Source organism: Meriones unguiculatus (genome assembly GCF_030254825.1).
Source record: "Meriones unguiculatus strain TT.TT164.6M chromosome X unlocalized genomic scaffold, Bangor_MerUng_6.1 ChrX_unordered_Scaffold_31, whole genome shotgun sequence".
Taxonomy (NCBI): domain Eukaryota; kingdom Metazoa; phylum Chordata; class Mammalia; order Rodentia; family Muridae; genus Meriones; species Meriones unguiculatus.
This window is the reverse complement of record NW_026843707.1, coordinates 4,799,589-4,818,623: the sequence shown is the minus strand read 5'-3', so window position 1 is coordinate 4,818,623 and position 19,035 is coordinate 4,799,589. Positions and strand designations below refer to the sequence as shown.

Genomic DNA, 19,035 nt, shown 5'->3' with positions numbered 1-19,035 from the left:
TTTATTCCAATTTATTCGCTTTTTATCCCTACTACAGCCTCATTCTTTGGAGAAAGTGGAACCTTCCTCCATTTCTGGAGGTAATGTGACCTTGTACAACCACTTTGGAAATCAATCTGGCACTTCCTCAGAAAATTAGGAATAGTGTTACTTCAACACCCAGTTATATCACTCCGATGCATATACCCAAAAGATCCCACTCTCCCCCCTCATTTACAAAGGACATTTGCTCAACCATGTTTGCAGCAGCTCTAGTCATAATAGCTGGAATGGGCTTAATCCTCAAACCAAAGCGCAAAAAAAGGATAGACATCAGAAGTAGGAGAAAAGAAGGAACAGGCACCTATGAAAGGCTCTACCCACCAGAGTGTTTAACTTTTCAAGTCCTTTATATAATCTGCATATTAACCCCCTGTCAGATCATAGGATTGGTGAAGATAATTTCCAGGTTTCAAGGCTGTCATTTTGACCTGATGACAGTGTCATTTGATTTACAGAAGTTTTTCAGTTTCATGAAGTCCCATTTATTGATTGCTGATCTTAGTGTCTGAACTGTTGGTGTTCTGTTCAGGATGTTTTCTCCTGTGCCAATGAGTTCAAGGCACTTCCCCAATATGATTGCTAACAGATTTAGTGTTTCTGGTTTTTATGTTGAGGTATTTGATTCACTTAGACTTTAGTTTTCTGCAGGATGATAAATATGGGAATATGGGTTTGTTTGCAGTTTTCTACATGTAGACATCCAGTTAGAACTATACAATTTACTGAAGAAGCAGTCTTGTTTCCATTGTAAGGTTTTGCCTACTTTGTCAAAAATCAAGTATCCATAGGTGTGTGGGTTTATTTCTGGGTCTTATGTTCAATTCCCTTGATTTACCATTCTGTTTTTATGACAGTACCATACAGGTTTTTTTTTTTTTTTGTAGTTCCAAAAATTTTTTTTTCAATGCAGTTTATTCAGGAACCTTGAACAATCATCTGACCCTGGGGAAAGCCAGCTCACAGCTTAAATAGCCTCTGGGTAGCCAACCCAGGCATGCCACGTGGGCAATGCAGCCACTTTTGATGTGAACTGATGGACTAAGATCAGAAAGGAGAGGAGAACCTCCCCTATCAGTGGACTTTGGGGAGTGTCATGCATGGAGAGGGAGGAGGGAGGGTGGGATTGGGAGGGAAGGAGGGAGGGGCTTATAGGGGGATGCAGAATGAATAAAGTGTAATTGAGGAAAAATTTTTTAAAAAAGGGAAAAAATAATTTAAGAACCTTAAATGACTTTCAAAAGTGGAGGAAAACATGGAGTTAGTCAATTTACATGGAGCACATCTCGCCCCTGGGGGCAATGGTCTCCTGAACCTACTCAGACCTCGGACACCACCACTGCTAGTTCTAGAACTGATGCAGGATGTTTCAACGAGGGGGTTAAGGCTTCTCATAATATTTCCTATAAGCCCACACCTGTTTGTCTATATCCCCCATTTTTATTCATTATTAGCCAGATAGAGCCAAGTAATTGTGGTAATGATACTTGCTTTTTTGCCCAATGCTGGAATGCTAGTAAATTTAGGTATGCCCTGGTTACTCGCATGCCTCACTGGGTGCCTGTGCCCGTTGATGCCCCTCACGCTATGACTCTCTTCAGACAGTAAAGGGATCTTGGAACTACAGCCACCATTGTTACTACCATCTCATTGGCGGCTGTTGGAGCTATCACTGGGGCATTAGCTATGAGTCATACTGGGCAGACTGCTCAGACCCTGAATAATCATTTAGCCAATGTAGCTCATGCCTTAGTTGTACATAAAGGAATTAATGCTCAACTAAAAGGAAGCTTGGTGGTGTTCAATCAGAGGATTGACCTCGTGCAGGAGCAAATTGATACCCTATGGCAAATCGCTCAACTTGGCTGTCAATGAAAATATACTGGACTTTGAGTCACTAGCATATAATGAGAATTTTTCCTGTGCTGCAAATCTGTCTAAACAATTGTCAAGCTATATTTTAGGTAATTGGACTGGAGAATTCGATACTACGATGGAGCAGCTGAGAGTGGCCATTGTCACAGTAAATTCTAGCAGAGTGGACGCAGGTTTTTTTTGTTTTTTTTTTTTTTTTTTAATTGCTCTGTACTTCATCTTGAGATCAGGGATGGAGATACCTCAAGTCTACTGTCTACTTGTTTTTTTTTGTTTGTTTGTTTTTTTTTTTTTTTTTTTTTTTTTTTTTTTTTTACAGGATGGTTTTAGCTATTCTAGGTTTTTTGTTGTTGTTGTTTTAACATATGAAATTGAGAATTTATTTTTCTTTCAAGGTCTGTAAAGAATTGTGTTGGTATTTTGATGGCAATAACTTTGAACCTAGAGATTGCTTTGGGCAGAATGGCCATTTTCCCAATGTTAATCTTATCCATCCATGAGCATGGGAGATCTTTCCATCTGTGATATCTTCTTCAATCTCTTTCTTCAGAGACTTATTATTATTTTTTTAAACAGGTCTTTAACTTTCTTTGTTAGAGTCACACCAAGGTACTTTATGTTATTTGTTACTATTGTGAAGGGTGTAGTTTCTGTAACTTTTTTTCTCAGCCCTTTTGTCTTTCCTATACAAGGGGGCTACTGATTTTTTTTGAGTTAAGTTTGTATTCAGCCACTTTTTGAAAGGGTTTATAAGCAGAAGGAGTTCTCTGGTTGAATTTTTGGGATTATTAATATATGATATCATATCAGCAGTGAATAGAAATACTTTGATCTCTTCTTTTCCTATTTGTATCAGCTTGATCTGCTTTAGTTGTCTTATTGCTTAAGGTAGGACTTCAAGTTCTATGTTGAAGAGATATGGAGAGAGTGGGCAGCCTTGCCTTTCCAAGATTTCAGTGTGATTGATTTAAATTTCTCTCCATTTAGTTTGATGTGAGCTCTAGGCTTGCTGCATATTGTCTTTACTATGTTTAGGTATGTGTCTTGTGTCCCAGATCTCTCCAAGACTTCAAACTTGAATGGGTATTGGATTTTGTCAAATGTTTTTCTCCATCTAACAAGATGCTCACGTGTTTTTTCTTTCTTTTAATTTTTATTTTTGATATTAATTATAGTTTATAGTTTATTTACTTTGTATCCCAGTTGTAGTCCCCTCCCTCATTCCCTCTGAATCCCACCCTCCTTCCTTCATCTCCTCCCTGTCTCTCTCTAATTCCACTGATAGGGGAGGTCTTCTTCCTCTGGCATCTGACCCTAGTTTAACAGGTTTTATCAGGACTGGCCCCAATGTCCTCCTCTGTGGCCTAGCAAAGCTACTACTCCCTCAGGATGGCAGGGGGAGAGGTTGAAGAGCCCACCACTAAGTTCATGTCAGAGACAGTCCCTGTTCCCCTTACTAGTGAAAACCCTTGGATAATAAGCTGACATGGGCTATGTCTGAGCAGGGGTTCTAGGTTGTATCCATGCATGGTCTTTGGTTGGAGAGTCAGTCTCAGAAAAGACCACTGTGCCCAGATATATTTGGTTCTTGTGGTGCTCCTGTCCTCTCCTGGTCTTACTGACTCCCCCTTCTTTCATATGCCCAAGGTTTGGTTATGAGTCTCTGCATCTGCTTTGATACACTGCTGGGTAGAGTCTTTCAAAGGCCCTCTAGGGTAGGCTTCTGTGCTGTTTCTTCTTTGTTCCTACTTCCAATGTCCATCCCATTTGTCTTTCTAAGTGAGGGTTGAGGGTTGATCATCTTACCGTGGACCTCCTTCTTATTAGCTTCATGTGGTTTTTGTCCTTCATTTCCTTTATTTGGTGGATTACACATATTGATATCCATATAGTGAAAAACCCTGCATGCCTGGGTTGAAGCCTACTTGGTAATGTTGGATGATATATTTATGTGTTCTTGGATTTAGTTTGAGAGTACTTTAATGAGTATTTTTGCATCTTTGTATCAGTGTTCCTAAGAGAAACAGGTCTGAAGTTCTATCTGCCCCCTCTCCCCCTCTCTCCCTTCTCTTTGGTTGGGTCTTTCTGTGGTTTAGATATTAAGGTGACTGTGGCCTCATAGAATGACTTTGGTAATGTTTCTTCTGTTTCTATTTTGTGGAATAATTTTAAGAGAATTGGCCTTATTTCTTCTTTCATGGTTTCTGCACTGAAACCATCTGGCCCTGGGCTTCTTCTGAAAGAAAGAATTTTCATGACTGCTTCTATTTTCTTGAGGGATATAGGATTATTTAATCTATTTACTTCTTCTTGGCTTAGCTTTAGTAATCAGAATCTATCAAGAAAACTTACCCTTTCTTTTAGATTTTCAAATTTTGTGGCATAGGCTTTTGTAGTAAGACCTAATGAATGTTTCACTTTCCTAGCTGTCTGTCTTTATGTCTTAATTTTATTTTGATTTTTCTTATTTAGATAATTTCTCTCTGCCTTTTAGTTAGATTGGCTAAAGGTTGCATATCTTGTTGATTTTCTTAAAGAACCAGCTCTTGGTTTCTTTTCTTTTCTTTTTGAATTGTTTTCTTTGTTTCTAATTCATTGATTTCAGCTCTGAATTTATTTCCAAATGTCTACTCCTCTGGGGTAAGTTTGCTTCATTATTTGCTATGGCTTTTAGGTGTGCTTTGTAGTTGCTTGTATGATATGTATCAAACTTCTTCCTGGAGGCAGTTAATGCTATGGACTTGCCTCTTATCAATGATTTCATTATTTCACAGAGTATGAGTAAGTTGTGCCTTCATTTTTATTGAATTTGGGAAAGTCTCTACTTTCCATTTTCATTTACTTCCTGAACCAGCTATCATTGACTAGAGAGTTGTTAAGGTTACGTGTGTATTCAGTGTTTTTGTTATTTCTGTTGTTGTTGAGGTCTATGTTTAGGCCATGGTGTTCTGATAGGATACAAGGGATTATTTCAAACTTTTTGTATCTGTTGAGGCTTGCTTTGTGCCTGACTTTTTGGTAAATTTTTGAGAAGGCTCTGTGAGGTGGTGAAAGGAAGGTATACTCCATTGAATTTGATGAAAAGTTCTATAGACATCTATTAGGCTCATTAGATTAAGAACCTCTGTTAGTTTCATTATTTCCCTATTTCGTTTCTGTCTAGATGATCTGTCCTTTGGTGACAGTGGAGTGTTGAAGTCTACCACTATTAATGTGTTGGGATCAATATGTGATTTGAGCTTTAATAATGTTTCATTTGCCAATGCAGTTTCTTTTGTATCTGGGGCAGAGATGTTCAGGATTATGATGTTTTCTAGTGGATTTTCTTTTTTTTTTTTATGAGAATGAAGTGTCTGTCCTCATATTTTTTGATTAATTTTGATGAAAGTATATTTTATTTGATATTAAGATAGCTACTCCAGCTTGTTTTCTGGGTCCATTTGCTTGAAAAACATTTTCCAGCCCTTTACTCTGAGGTAGTGTTTATATTTGTTGCAGAGGTGTGATTCTTGGATGCAACAGAATGTGTCCTGTTTCTGTAACTATTCTATTAGACTGTGTGTTTTTATTAAAGAGTTGATTCCTTTGCTGTTAATAGAGAATATTGATTGATGAATGTCAGTTCCTTTTATTGTGGAGTTAGTAGTGTTGCTGTGTTTCAATGATTGTTTACTTTCAATTTTGTTGGAAAGTTATGTATATACTGTGTTTTCTTGGGTGTAGTTTATTTCATTAGATTGAAATTTTTCTTCTAATATTTTCTGTAGTGCTGAGTAGATATTGTTTAATTTTAGTTTTGTCATGGAATATTTTGTTTTCTTAATATATGTTGATTGAAATCTTTGCTGGGTATAGTAGTTTGGGTTGGACTCTGTGGTCTCTTAGAATATGCATGACATTTGTCCAGAATGTTCTGGCTTTTATAGTTTCTTTTGAGAAGTCTGGTGTGATTCTGATAGGACTACCATTATGCTACTTGGCCTTTTTCTCTTCCTGCTTTTAATATTTTTCTTTGTTCTTTAGATTTAGTGTTTTGACTATTATGTGAGGAGAGGAATTTCTTTTCTGGTATAGTCTATTTGGTGGTTTGTAAACCAATTGCATGTTTAAGAACATCTCTTTAAGTTGGGAAATTTTTCTTCTATGATTTCTTTTTTGAAAATATTTTCTGGACCTTAGAGCCTGGACTCTTCTTTTTCATCTATTCCTATCATTCTTAGTTTTATATTTTCATGTCATCCTTGATTTCTTGGATGTTTTGTGTTTGGAACTTTTACAATTTTATTTTTTTATTTGAGATATGTATCAAGTTCTGCAATTGTATCTTCAGTGCCTGAGAGTCTCTCTTCCATTTCTTGTATTCTGTTGGTGTTGCTTACATTTTGGTTCCTGATCTTTTCTCTAAATTCTTCAGTTTCAGGGTTTTGTCTGTTTTTTTTTATTCTTTATTGAATCCCATTATGCTTTCATGTCTTGCCCCATTTCCTTCATTTGCTTGAATGTGGATTCATGTCTTTCCATGAAGGCCTCTATTGTTGTTGTTGTTCATTTCCTCTCTATATGCCTCTACATATGCCTGTACTTGTTTCGCTGTATTTGCCTGTATTTCCTTGAGAGCTTTGCTCGTTTCCTCTTTATGTGCCTCTAATAACTGGACAACCATAGATTTGAGATCATTTTCCTATGTTTCTGATTTTGGGGGTTGCTGGTGAATCCTTGAGGTCCTGATTTTTGTTGGACTTTTTCTTATGCTGTACTCTTGCCATTTGCTTATCTATAAACTTTGCTGTTTGTTCCTGGAGTCTGTATTTCAAACTGGGTCCCACTGTCTCTGAAGTGTGGATTACTCTTTAGGAAGATGAGAGTGGACCACTGGTTCAAGAGTGGTTGTTGGTAATTCAGCTGTAGCTAAGGTAAGAATGTGGCAGGAGCATGTGTGCAAGTGCAGGAGTGTTTGAGGAAGTGTCCCTTGAAGGACAGGGTGCTAGATGCCTGGAAGATTGGAGCTTAAGTGCAGGTGGTGGTAGTAGCACTTTTTGAGGGTGCAATGCACATGTGCAAGTGCCCTGAATGCCTCAGTGGCCCACAGGCCTGTCATACTTTCCTCCAGGTATTCAGATCTGTCTGAGCTGTGCCATCTTGGCTCTTGGAATTTTTTGTCTAGATTCCCCTGGAGACCCACAATTTTGAGGAGCTTCAATTTTGAGAACGCTGACCCAAGGGACTGTATGTTGCCCACAGTGAGACTGTGAATGTGAGGGTTCCAAAGTCTGGCTCCTTGAGTAGAGAGATAATGGATCTGGTGTTCTATAAACACTCACTTGAAGGCACACTTACTGGCTCCCAGACCAATGTGGAAAACACAGTGTTTCCTCCCTGTTCTGTTCTCAGATTCAGGCCCACAGGGACAAGGGAAATTGTAGGAGATCCATAATCTCAGTGGTTTCTGCTGTTTGACCCTTACTTGGGGTAGCTGCCTCTGCTGTCTCACTCACCAAGCATGGAGGCTCCTGTTTGGGACATATGCTGAAACAGCAGTGGAGCTATGAGGCCCATGCTTGGGGCAAGGGAATATACAGGAGGATCAAATATTATCCACTCTCAGGCCCTGGAGACATCCACAGGTGACTTCTGACTTCAGCTGCCCTTGCATACACCAATTTTGGAGTTTCAGATCCTGTGCCCCTCAGATATGGTGCTCATTGTTCACTGCCATATTGAATCTGGGTGCCTCTTAGGTCTTTTGTAAGACTGATACTCCAACCAAGAACTTTGCATGGAGATAAACTAGAACCCCTGCACAGATGTAGCTCATTGCAAGTCAGTCTCCACATGGGATCCTTAGTAATGGAAACAGGGACTGTCTCTGACATGAACTATGTGGCTGGCTCTTTGATCACCTCACTCTGAGCAAGAAGTAGCCTTACCAAGCCACAGAGGAAGACAATGCAGCCAGTGTTGATGAGAACTGAGAGTCCAGGGTCAGAGGGAAGGGAAGGAGGACGTCCACTATAAGTGGACGTCAAAAGGGCATGGGAGGAGAAGAGGGAGGAAGGTTGGTGTAAGGAGGGGATGAAGGAGGAGGGGTTACAGCTGAGATAATAATGAGAAACTGTAAATAATAAAAAATAATTGAAGAAGAAAACAAAGTGTAAAATATTCCTTCTATTTGTTCCAATAAAAAGGTCACATTAATACTTGAAATTATAATTTATCATGTTTTGCTCATTTCAGGAAACAAGTTACAAAAAAATTCTGTGTGTGAAGTTGCCATTAATCCCATAAATGTAAAAAAATACTTCCAATGAAATATTCTTCAGCCTAAAAACAAAGAAATGCTGCCATCTCTAACAACAAAGTTGAACCTGGAAGATGTTTCCTAAATGAAATGAGCCAGAAACAGAGAGATAATTTATAATATTATATTAATATGGAATGTAGAAAGTTGAATTAAACTAACTAATAAATGGAACAGAGATGGCCAGGAGTTCAGTTAAGGAGATACAGGCTGATGTCTCCTTTATTCTTATCTGATACATTTTTTTGTCCCTCCCTCCCTCTTCTCCCTCTATATCCTCCCATAGTCCAGGTATAGGGAAGGTCCATGTCCATTACTATATGACTCTTACATATCAGGTCTCATCAGGACTGTCTGGATCCTCTTTCTCTGTGGCCTAGTAAGGTCACCTCTCCAGGGGAAGGTGATTAAAGAGCAGGTAACCGAGTTCATATTAGTGACTGACTCTGCTCCCATTATTAGAGAACCCACATGGAGAGTAAGTTGTCCATGGGCTACATATGAGGAAGAGGTATAGGTCTTTTCCATGCATAGTTTTTGGTTGATTCATCAGTCTCTGCAGGAGCCCCTGGGCCCAGATCTGATTTTAGCTGTGTTGGTCTCCTTGTGGAGCTTCTGTCCCCTCCAGATCTTTCTATTTCCCCCTTTTTTCATAAGATTCCCTGTACTCTGCCCAAAATTTGGATATGAGTCTCAGCATCTGCTTTGTACCCTGATATGTAGAATCTTTCAGAGGCCATCTGTGGAAGGTTCCTGTACCTTTAAAAATAATTATCCCTTTACTTTTATTTATACATTTGAAAGCCTACAGAAAATGGAATAGTATTTTAACAGATGGACCATGGTGTCAATAAATATTTTATTATGATTAAGAATTATTACAAATGCATATGATATATTAGTATTGTATTTGGATATTTAAAATTTATTTATTTAATTATTTACTTTCCATCCTGGTTGTACTCCATCTCTCCTTCCCACCCCCTGGCCCCAGATCAAACCCCTCCACTTTCCTTCAAAACAGAGCTTTAAAAGACAACAACCAAACAAGCCAAAAAATAAAAATAAAAAAATAAATAAATAAAATATACATTAAGACAAGGTTTTTGAGTTTGGAAAACCTAGTCCAATGAGACGAAAATTCCCAAGAGGAGACTGAAAAACATCAGAGACACACACCTCCCATTGTTAGGAGTCCTACAAAATCACCTAGCTAACAGCCAACATATATACATACAGAAGACCTGGTGCAGACTCTTGAGGCTCTGTTCTCCCCCATTTAGTCTCTGTGAGCCCATATAGGCTCTGATTATTTGATTTGGTAGATCATGTTCTTCTTCATTTCCTTTGACTCCTACAGTCTTTCTCCCTGTCTAATGCAGGGTTCCCAAATCTCCAAGGGGCAAGATCTGATGGAGACCGTTAATTTAAACTCTATCTCCATGTGTCCATCTTGTAAGTCTCTGCATCCACTCCCATCTAGCACCAGAGGAAACCATTCTGATGATGATTGTTCAAGGCAACCAATCTTTGAGTATAACAGAATATCATTACAAATCATTTCATTGACTTTTTTTTTTTAATTGGTGATGTTTTGCTTTACACTAGGTGTCTGGGCTAGCCAATCTCTAGTTTCTTACCATCCAGGCAGTGTAGGGCATGGGCTTCCTCTCCTGTCATGGGTCTCAAGTTAAGTCACACATTGTTTGGCCACTCCCAGAAGTTTTCACCACCATTGCCCCAGGACATTTTGTAGGCAGGAAAGATTGTAGGTTGAGGGTATTGTGGCTTTGTTGATGACTAGATTTCTCTTTCCAGGAGCCTGCAAAATTCCTTCCCATGCTAAAGAGACTTGAATACAGAGATGATTGCTCCATTTTGACCATAGCTTTACTTCTCTACACTCAATGAACTGTGTGGATGCTGTCGTTGGCCATGACCCCCACTTGAACTGGCTCTCAGTTTTCACTCTAACTTAGCATCAGGCTGGAATCTATGAGGGTGGCCATAATGAAGACTACTAGTAACTGAAAATATAGTGTATTCACTGGCAATCCTTTGTAGCCAGGCAAGGCTGCCATTGGTGGGTCTTGGTTGCATTCGGTTGAATTGTTCACTTATGGGCTCCTGTGAAGATTCCTAAACAACCTAGTTGATATTATTTTAATTTTTATTGGAAAATGCATGGCACATTTTAAGAGAGAGACATTTCATTCTGTATATAACTTTATCATAGAAGGAGGTTTAAGCAGAAAACCTTTTATAATTATGAAATTATAACTGCCCTATTTTAATTAACATACCAATATAGCTTTCCATAGAAAGAAAAATGTAATTAAATATAGTTCATTCTGTAATGAAAGCTACTTACTTAGATTAGCTAGTTTATGCAATTTTACTTAGGAGAAAGTATTATAGAAAGAAGATTTATGTGAACAAGAAAAATAAATTAACTTTATTGCTCTTCTCATTGGTTTGTCAAATTGAAGGGACATTTCAGACCTGATTATCATGTTCTAATTTTGTCTCTAGAGGAGGTTCACGGACAAACAAGTGCTCATTAATCTGTCTTCTTCCTGTAACATTGATTTGTTCATTATCCTTTCAGAGTCTCAAATATAGAAACTAAAAATTGATGTGTGCTGTTAATGTGCTTACAGATGTTGCTACCACTTACCCAGATAAGAAGTCCATCTTAATGTATGTCACATCACTCTTTCAAGTTTTGCCTCAACAAGTGAGCATTGAAGCCATCAAGGAAGTAGAAATGTTGCCCAGACCATCAAAAGTGACTACAGAAGAACATTTTCAATTACATCATCAGATGCATTATTCTCAACAGGTAAAACAGCAACACTATTATGACAGAGGTTGTCAAATTTATGTCAATTTTTAGGTATCATTCTCATATGCATGTATATAATGCATATATTTGTTTGCATGTAGCAATCTGTATGTATGCATATAGCATTACATGTGTACACAAAGACTATATAAGCATTTTAAATCTCATGTGACACATACAGTATTATTTTCAAATGACATTTTTAAATGTACATCTATCAGTGTATGTATTAAAACAGCTTACCATAGATATCACACTGTGTTTCAATGTATAATGTAAAATAAAATTTAAGAGACTCTCACATACACATTTTACAAGTTTTCCATCAGTCACGGTAAAATGCAAATGGCCAAAAAAAAAAAAAAAAAAAAGAGTAAGGGCAAGCATTTTATTCAAAATATGTGGTGGCAATTTTATGACTGAACAATTTTTAATTATTGAAAGTAACATTTTAAAAACACAAAATATTAAAAAACTCTTTAATACAAATTAAAACAAGAATATATGTGCATACGATTAATTAGTTTTTTTCTTCTCATTCTCAACAGTGGATATACTGGGTGCTTTATTTTCTTAAAAAAATCAATAATGAGAAGGCCTTTAACAAAATTTTTCTGAAGGAATGGAATGTTTTGGGGCCTAGGTTTTTTGTTTGTTTGTTTGTTTGTTTGTTTTTTCTTTTCTGTTTCCTGTGCAAGTTCTATTTTTATGCTCATGAAAGCATCAGCCCACACCAAGTTACTGAACTGATGAATTCTGGATTTCTTTACTTTGGGTTCAGAGGAAATTGCTTTTGGGTGCCCATTTTTGAAAGATTGTAGAATGTCATGATATGAACTACTTAAGTTATGTCCTTCTGGAAACCACATGTTATCGTCTCAACTTTTTTTGACCTCACAAAAAAGACCAAAACTGTGATTTATTTTTAATAGTGTATTAGATTCTATTATCATTTATTTTTTAATGTTAAATGCTTCATCTCACTGTTGCCATTTAATATGTTGTTTTCTATTGAGTTTGAAAAAAGACCTTTACAATTATTTACCACATTTTCTCCAGTCTCTCTCCTTCTCTTCCCGAACTTCTTTACAGATCACAGTCAGTCTAGCACAGGGATATGAGCCAACTTCGTCATCTCCAAAGCCTCAATTCAAGAGCTATGCCTTCACACAGGCTGCTTATGTCTCTGCCTCTGATTCCACACAGAGTCCCTTGCCTTCACAGGTCTGTCAACATTTATTTTCTCTTTAGAAACCAGGAAAATTCTTTCAAGAGTTAACCATTGTTTTTGTTTACTTGAAGCCTTTTTTGCTTCCCCTCCTCCCCTCAGACATAGTTTGTTTCTCATACTGTTGTCAGATTCTCGCACATATTGCTGCTGTTGTGAGACCAATCTAGGTTTAATAAATGTTGATATTTCACTTACAACTTGGCTCTCATAATAGTAGCTTTATATTCCTGATATAATTACAGTTACAAGAATCTCCTTTACAAAATCTTCCAGTGTTTATAAAGAAGCTGATTCTCACTTTAAATTTATGTATACAACTGTAAAATCTGTGGACATACATGTTTTGGGAGATTTTGTAGATGTCTAGGTATCCTGTGTATAAATTAAATATCTACAAAGTACATATGTTCTATTAGGGTTTAGTACTATAAATACTAGAGTATAGAATATTTTTATACCTAGTAACTTATGTGCAAATAAAATATCCCCAGAATAGATATATTCATTACCATTGTGCCCCATTTTTTAATTGGATTACTTGATTTGTTGTTTTTTAACTTCTTGAGTTCTTTATATAAACTGGATATTAGCCCTGTGTCAGATATAGGGTTGGTGAAGATCCTTTAAACAAATGATGGTAGGCAGTCATTTTGTTTGGACTACAGTGTTCTTTGCTTTACAGAAGCTTTTCAGTTTCATGAGGTCCCATTCATTGATTTTTGCTCTTAGAGCCTGTGCTGTTGGTGTTCTGTTCAGGAAGTTGTCTCCTGTGCCAATGAGTTCAAGGATCTTCCCACTTTTTCTTCTAACAGGTTTAGTGTGTGTGGTTTTATATTGAGATCTTTGATCCACTTGGACTTTAGTTTTGTTTAGGGTGATAAGTATGGATCTATCTGCATTTTTCTACATGTAGACTTCCAGTTAGACCAGGACCATTTGTTGAAGATGCTATCTTTTTCTATTGTATGGTTTTGGCATCTTTGTCAAACCCAGGTGTTCTTAAGTGTGTGGGTTTATTTCTGGGTCTTCTATCCAATTCCATTGATCCACCATACTGTTTCTATGCCAGTACCATGCACTTTTTACTACTGTTGCTCTATAGTACAACTTGAGATCAGGATTGGTGATACCTCCAGAAGATCTTTTATTGTAGAAGATTCTTTTAGCAATTCTGCATTTCTTGTTATTCCATATGAAATTGAGAATTTTTCTTTCAAGGTCTGTAAAGAATTGTGTTGGTAATTTGATGGTAATTGCATCATTATATACTCATTACATAAAACTATTCCAATTAAGAAAATATAGCTTGAGATCAGGCATGGAGATACCACCAAAAGATTTTTATCATAGAGAATTGTTTATGTCTATAATATATAAAACATTCAAGAAATTAGACATCAACAAACTAAGTAATCCAATTTAAAAATGGGGTACAAAGCTAAGTGGAGAATTCTCAACAGAGGAATATAGAATGACAGAGAAACGCTTAAAGAAATGTCAACATCCTTAGTCATCAGGAAAATGCAAATCAAACTACCCTGTGATTTCAGCTTACATCTATCAGAATGGCTAAGAACAAAACCTCAATTGACAACACATGGTAGAGTGGATGTGGAGAAAGGGGTCCCTCCTCCATTGTTGGTGGGTGTGCAAAATTGTACAGCCATTTTCGAAATCAAGCTGGTAATTTTTTTTTCAGAAAATTTGTAATAGCACTACCTCAAGGTCCAGCTATATCACTCATTGATATATACCCAAAATTTGCCCCATGATTTAATAAGGACATTTGTTCAACTATGTTCATATCAGCTTTATTTGTAATTGCCATAATATGGAAACAACATAGATATCCTGAAACAGAGGAATGGATACAGAAATTGTGGTACAACTAGACAATTGAACACTACTCAGCTATTAATAAAAAGGAAGTCAGATGCTGAGACTCTTAGCCAAACTTTGAGCAGAGTACAGGGAATCTTATGAAAGAAAGGAGAGAGAGAAATACCTGGAAGGGCAGGAGATCCACAAAGAGAGCAGCAGAACCAAAAACTCTGGGCCCAGGGGTCTTTTCTGAGACGGATACTCCAACCAAGGACAACAAATGTAGATAAACTAGAATCCCTACACAAATGTAGCCCTTGGCAGCTCAATCTCCAAGTGGGTGCCCTAGTAATGGGACCAGGGGCTGTTTCTTTTTCTCAGTGTCTGGCTCTTTAATCACCTCCTCCTGATGGGGGAGCAGCCTTGCCAGGCCACAAAGGTGGACAATGCAGCCAGGTCCTGATGAGACTTGATGAGTTAAGGTCAGATGGAAGGGGAAGATGACCTTGCCCTTTCTTATTCGCATCTTTCTTCAGCTCTGATTACTCATTTTAATAATTTCTGCCATGTTTCTTTTGCTGACTCTTACCTCTTAGTTTAAGACTTTTTTTTTCATAATTTTGCAAACCTCACAAATATATTAGTCTTTTCCTCTATTATGTCCTTCATTAAATGTGGTTTATGGGTTCACAATTTACTCTCCCTGTAAGAAAGTTTTTCATGAAACGATTCAGTCAATTTTACATCTGAAACACCCAGTCAAATGTGTACATTTCATGATGAGTTCATTTCTGTTTATTACCCAAATGATACCACAACTATTTATAAAGCATTTACAACACTGTGAATATTACTAACTATAGATATTATATGAACTACACAAGAAGATATGGGTAGGCTATATTTGAATATTATGCCATTTTATAAAATTGACTCGACTTTCTGCAATTTTTGTTACTGTGGCCCCTAATGGATACAAGCCCTGTGGATATGGAGGGATGATTTAGCTTTTGAATTCATGCTATTCAGTCATTTTGCTTCCTCTCTCCTTTCCTTGCCTCTTTTTTTTTCTTATAATTCATATATCATCTTACAGCTGCACAGGCATTCTCTCTCTGATGTTGACTCATCTTCACTAAATGGCAAGTGTTGGGATTTGAGTGATACACTGAAGGATGCAGTCTCATCAGAAGTTTTATATATATATATATATATATATTAATTCCATTTCACTCATATTTGCTAAAGCATGGTATGGATATATTCAATGTGTACTTGATATGTGTGTTTATTTGTGTAAATATATAATGGCAAGTACTTGTATTTTTTCTTCTTTTGAAAGAAACTAAGCATAGCTATTTTCCCCAAAAGCTATGCTGATGTGAAAACCCTGTGTTGATTAATTTGCCCTGACCATAGCCAAAACTTGAATTAAAGAACATATATCAGAAGTCACTCTCAGAATATTCTTCTGTATATTTTACTGTATAAAATATGTCAAATATTTTCATAAATCTAAAAGGGAAACATAGTTGACTAGTATGATTACCATTAACCAATGAAATGTTGGTCATTTTTAGGCATCTGGATAGATATAACAGGTATTTACTAAGTCAGACCACATTTTATTAGAAAATAGAGTGATCAAAGAGCAAGCCAATCAGTTCGTGTCAGAGACAGTGTCTGTCCCCATTATTATGGAACCTATTTGGACACTGAACTGCTATGGGCTACATCTGTGCAGGGGTTTCAAGCCATCTCCATGAGTGGTCCTTGGCTAGAGTATCCGTTTCAGAAAAGACCCCTGTGCCCAGACTTTTTGGATCTGTTTGTTGCTCTCTTTGTGGAGCTCCTGTCCTCTCCAGGTCTTAGTATCTCCCCCTTCTTTCATAAGGTTCCCTGCACTTTGCCCAAAGTTTGGCTGTGAGTCTCAGCATCTTCTTTGATACCCTTCTGGGTAGAGACTTTCAGAGGCCTTCTGTGGTACGATCCTGTCTTGTTCCCTGTTTTTTTTCTCCTCCAATGTCCATCCTCTTTGCCTTTCTGAATGGGGATTGAGCATCTTAGCCAGAGTCCTCCTTCTTGATTAGTTTCCTCAGATGTACAGATTTTAGTATGTTCATCCTATATTTATGTCTAATGTCCACTTATGAGTGAGTATATAGAGTATATACCTTGTGTGTCTTTCTGCTTCTGGGATATCTCACTCAGGATGATCTTTTCCAGTTCCCACCATTTACCGGAAAATTTCATGATTTTCTTGTTTTTTATTGTTGAGTAATATTCCATTGTGTAGATATACCACAATTTCTGTAACGATTCATCAGCTGAGGGGCATCTGGGTTGTTTCCCGCTTCTGGCTATTACAAATAAAACTACTATGAACATGTTTGAGCAAATGTCCTTGTTGTATACCTGAGCATCCTTTAGATATATGCCTAGGAGTGGTATAGCTGGATCTTGAGGAAGAGCTATTCTTAATTGTCTGAGAAAGCATTGGCCTGCTCTTTGATCCCCTCTCCCTAAAGGGAGAGCAGCCTTACCAGGTCACAGAGGAAGACAATGTAGCCACTCCTGATGAGACCTGATAGACTAGGATCAGCGGGATGGAGAGAATGACCTTGCCTATCAGTTTACTGGGGGAAGGGCACAGGTGGGGAAAAGGGAGGGAGGATGAGAGTGGGAGGGGAGGAGGAAGGAAGCTACAGGGAGGATACAAAGTGAATAAACTCTCATTAATAAATATAAAAATAAATTTAAAATAGAAAATAGAGTGATATGAAAGATGGAAAAAAAATACCAGCAGTGAGTTTTTGTGTTAAACTCTCCTAGGACTTGAGGGAATTTGTGTTCAAGGACAGAATTTCATCATTTTTCCCACTAGCATTGTTCTATTTATGTGATGAAAAGCATAAGTCATTCATATCATTTTTGGATCAATTAATACCACATAAGAAGTACATTTATCGAAGTCTCTTTGAAGATATTTTGATATCATCAAAAAGGCTGGTATTTAGATATAGATAATGCCCTGCAATATATTAAAATAAAATATTAAAACAACATTCTATTATACCATTTCTTAGGTATTTCCTAAATCTTGAAGTAAGACCATTCCTATCTTGACTGAAATAAAAAGTGTATAATTTGATATGATACTTCTTAAACTGAAACTTTTCTTCCTCTGAGGATCAGCTGATTTATCCACTCCATGAGGACCTTAGTAGTGTACAGAGACTTTTAGTGAAAGTGTGTAGAGATGGCTTTGAAGTTGAAGATCCCTTTTCACATGTAAATGCTATGACATACACTTATTATGAATCTCTGTGGTGGCTCAAACACTGAGTAGTTTCATGTGGCTTATCTTAACTTAATATAGAAATATTTGATTTTTTTGTCTCACTAATTTCTCTCTGTTACTGTATACCCACAGATTAATTATTTTTTAATATTTTCTATATTATTATTATTTATTACAATTTATTCACTTTGTATCCTAGCTGTAGCTCCCTCCCTAATCTCCTTCTGGTCCCACCCTCCTTCCTTCTTCCTGTCCACCTAGCATGTCTCTCCCCTAAGATAAACATACTAAAATCTATAGTAATAAAGAAGCTAAACAAAAAGAAAGACCCTAGGGAGGAGGCTAATCTTCATTCAGAAGTGCAAACAGGAAAGATACGTGAGGTAGGAGAAGAGAGGGCACAGGACAGGAGCCTTCCACAGAGGGTCTCTGAAAGACACTCCTCAGCAGGGTATCAAAGTAGGTGCTGAGACTCATAGCCAAACTTTGGGCAGAGTGCAGGGAATCTTATGGAAGAAGAGAGAAAGAGAAAGACATGGAGAGGATAGAAGCTCCACAAGGAGACCAAGAGAGCTAAAAAAAATTCTTGGCTCAGTGGGCCCTGTAGAGACTAATTAATCAACCAAATCCTGTGCATAGAGAGTACCTAGACCACCTGATCAGATGTAGCCCATGGACAGCAGACTGGAATTTCACTCTTATCTGGGATGCATCTGAGTTTGTAGAATCATGCATTTGATACTCCAGAAGCAGGGAAACATGAATTTCTAAAACCATATTTGCTTAAAGGAGTGTTTACTTTTCAGAAGATATATAGTTGAGAAAAATGTAAGGAAGAACAAATACTTAACGAGGTTCCTTTTTAATCCTCGACACTTTTTAGCCATGTAGACTTGTGACATTTTCCTGTATGTTACTGGCCTCAGTTTTCTCATGTTTATTAGTGAATTTCTAAATAATTTATGAAGATATTAATAGGTTTTGAGTGAGTTTATCAGTGAATCCATAACAGAAGGCAATTTTCTGTTGTGGTTGAGCACTCTCACTTCTTTTCAGTATCATAAGGAATCAAGCATCTCTGCTTTTGCCTCATTGCATTGAAAACTACAACTTCCCAGGTTAAGACTGGGTTTGCCTATGGAGTTCACATAGATATATAGACGGCAGATTGATGCTATAATAATTTACATTTAGATTGTTGATTAATCTCTTGTGTTTATTGGATTTTTCAGACTTGGTATTTTTTTTTATAATTCTACCTTAGGGGATGCTAGGAATCTACTTGTTTGTTCTATGTTATCTCATGGGTTGGCTCACAGTTGTAAGAGCCTTTCTGTTAATTTAGCAGTGATTGTTTGTTTTTACTTGTGAGCCTACACTTTCAAGGCTGAACTGTCTCTCCAGTGTTACCTACTTTATTTAGAATTTTGACTTTTGTCTCTTCTCAGTAATCTAGACAAATATTTACTTTATTAATTTTACCGTTTCAAAAATACTTATTTTATGCTACCACAGAGGGCCTCTGGAAAGCCCTACCCAGCAAGGTATCAAAGCATATGCTATGACTCATAGCCAAACTTTGGGCAGAGTGCAGGGAATCTTATGAAAATATGAAGCAATAGAAA

The 19,035-nt window shown here is 37.2% G+C and overlaps 1 protein-coding gene across 7 annotated transcripts in view; it reads left to right on the top strand.

Moving 5' to 3' along the window:
* The window catches only part of Dmd (dystrophin), a 2,365,055-nt gene that overhangs the window by 568,106 nt on the left and 1,777,914 nt on the right, over nucleotides 1–19,035 (top strand). For all 7 annotated transcript variants that reach the window (XM_060376797.1, XM_060376795.1, XM_060376794.1 and 4 more), the window contains exons 8-9: nucleotides 10,873–11,054; nucleotides 12,150–12,281. In XM_060376797.1, coding sequence (XP_060232780.1) covers nucleotides 10,873–11,054; nucleotides 12,150–12,281 — 314 coding nt within the window. The remainder of the gene's footprint in view (nucleotides 1–10,872; nucleotides 11,055–12,149; nucleotides 12,282–19,035) is intronic.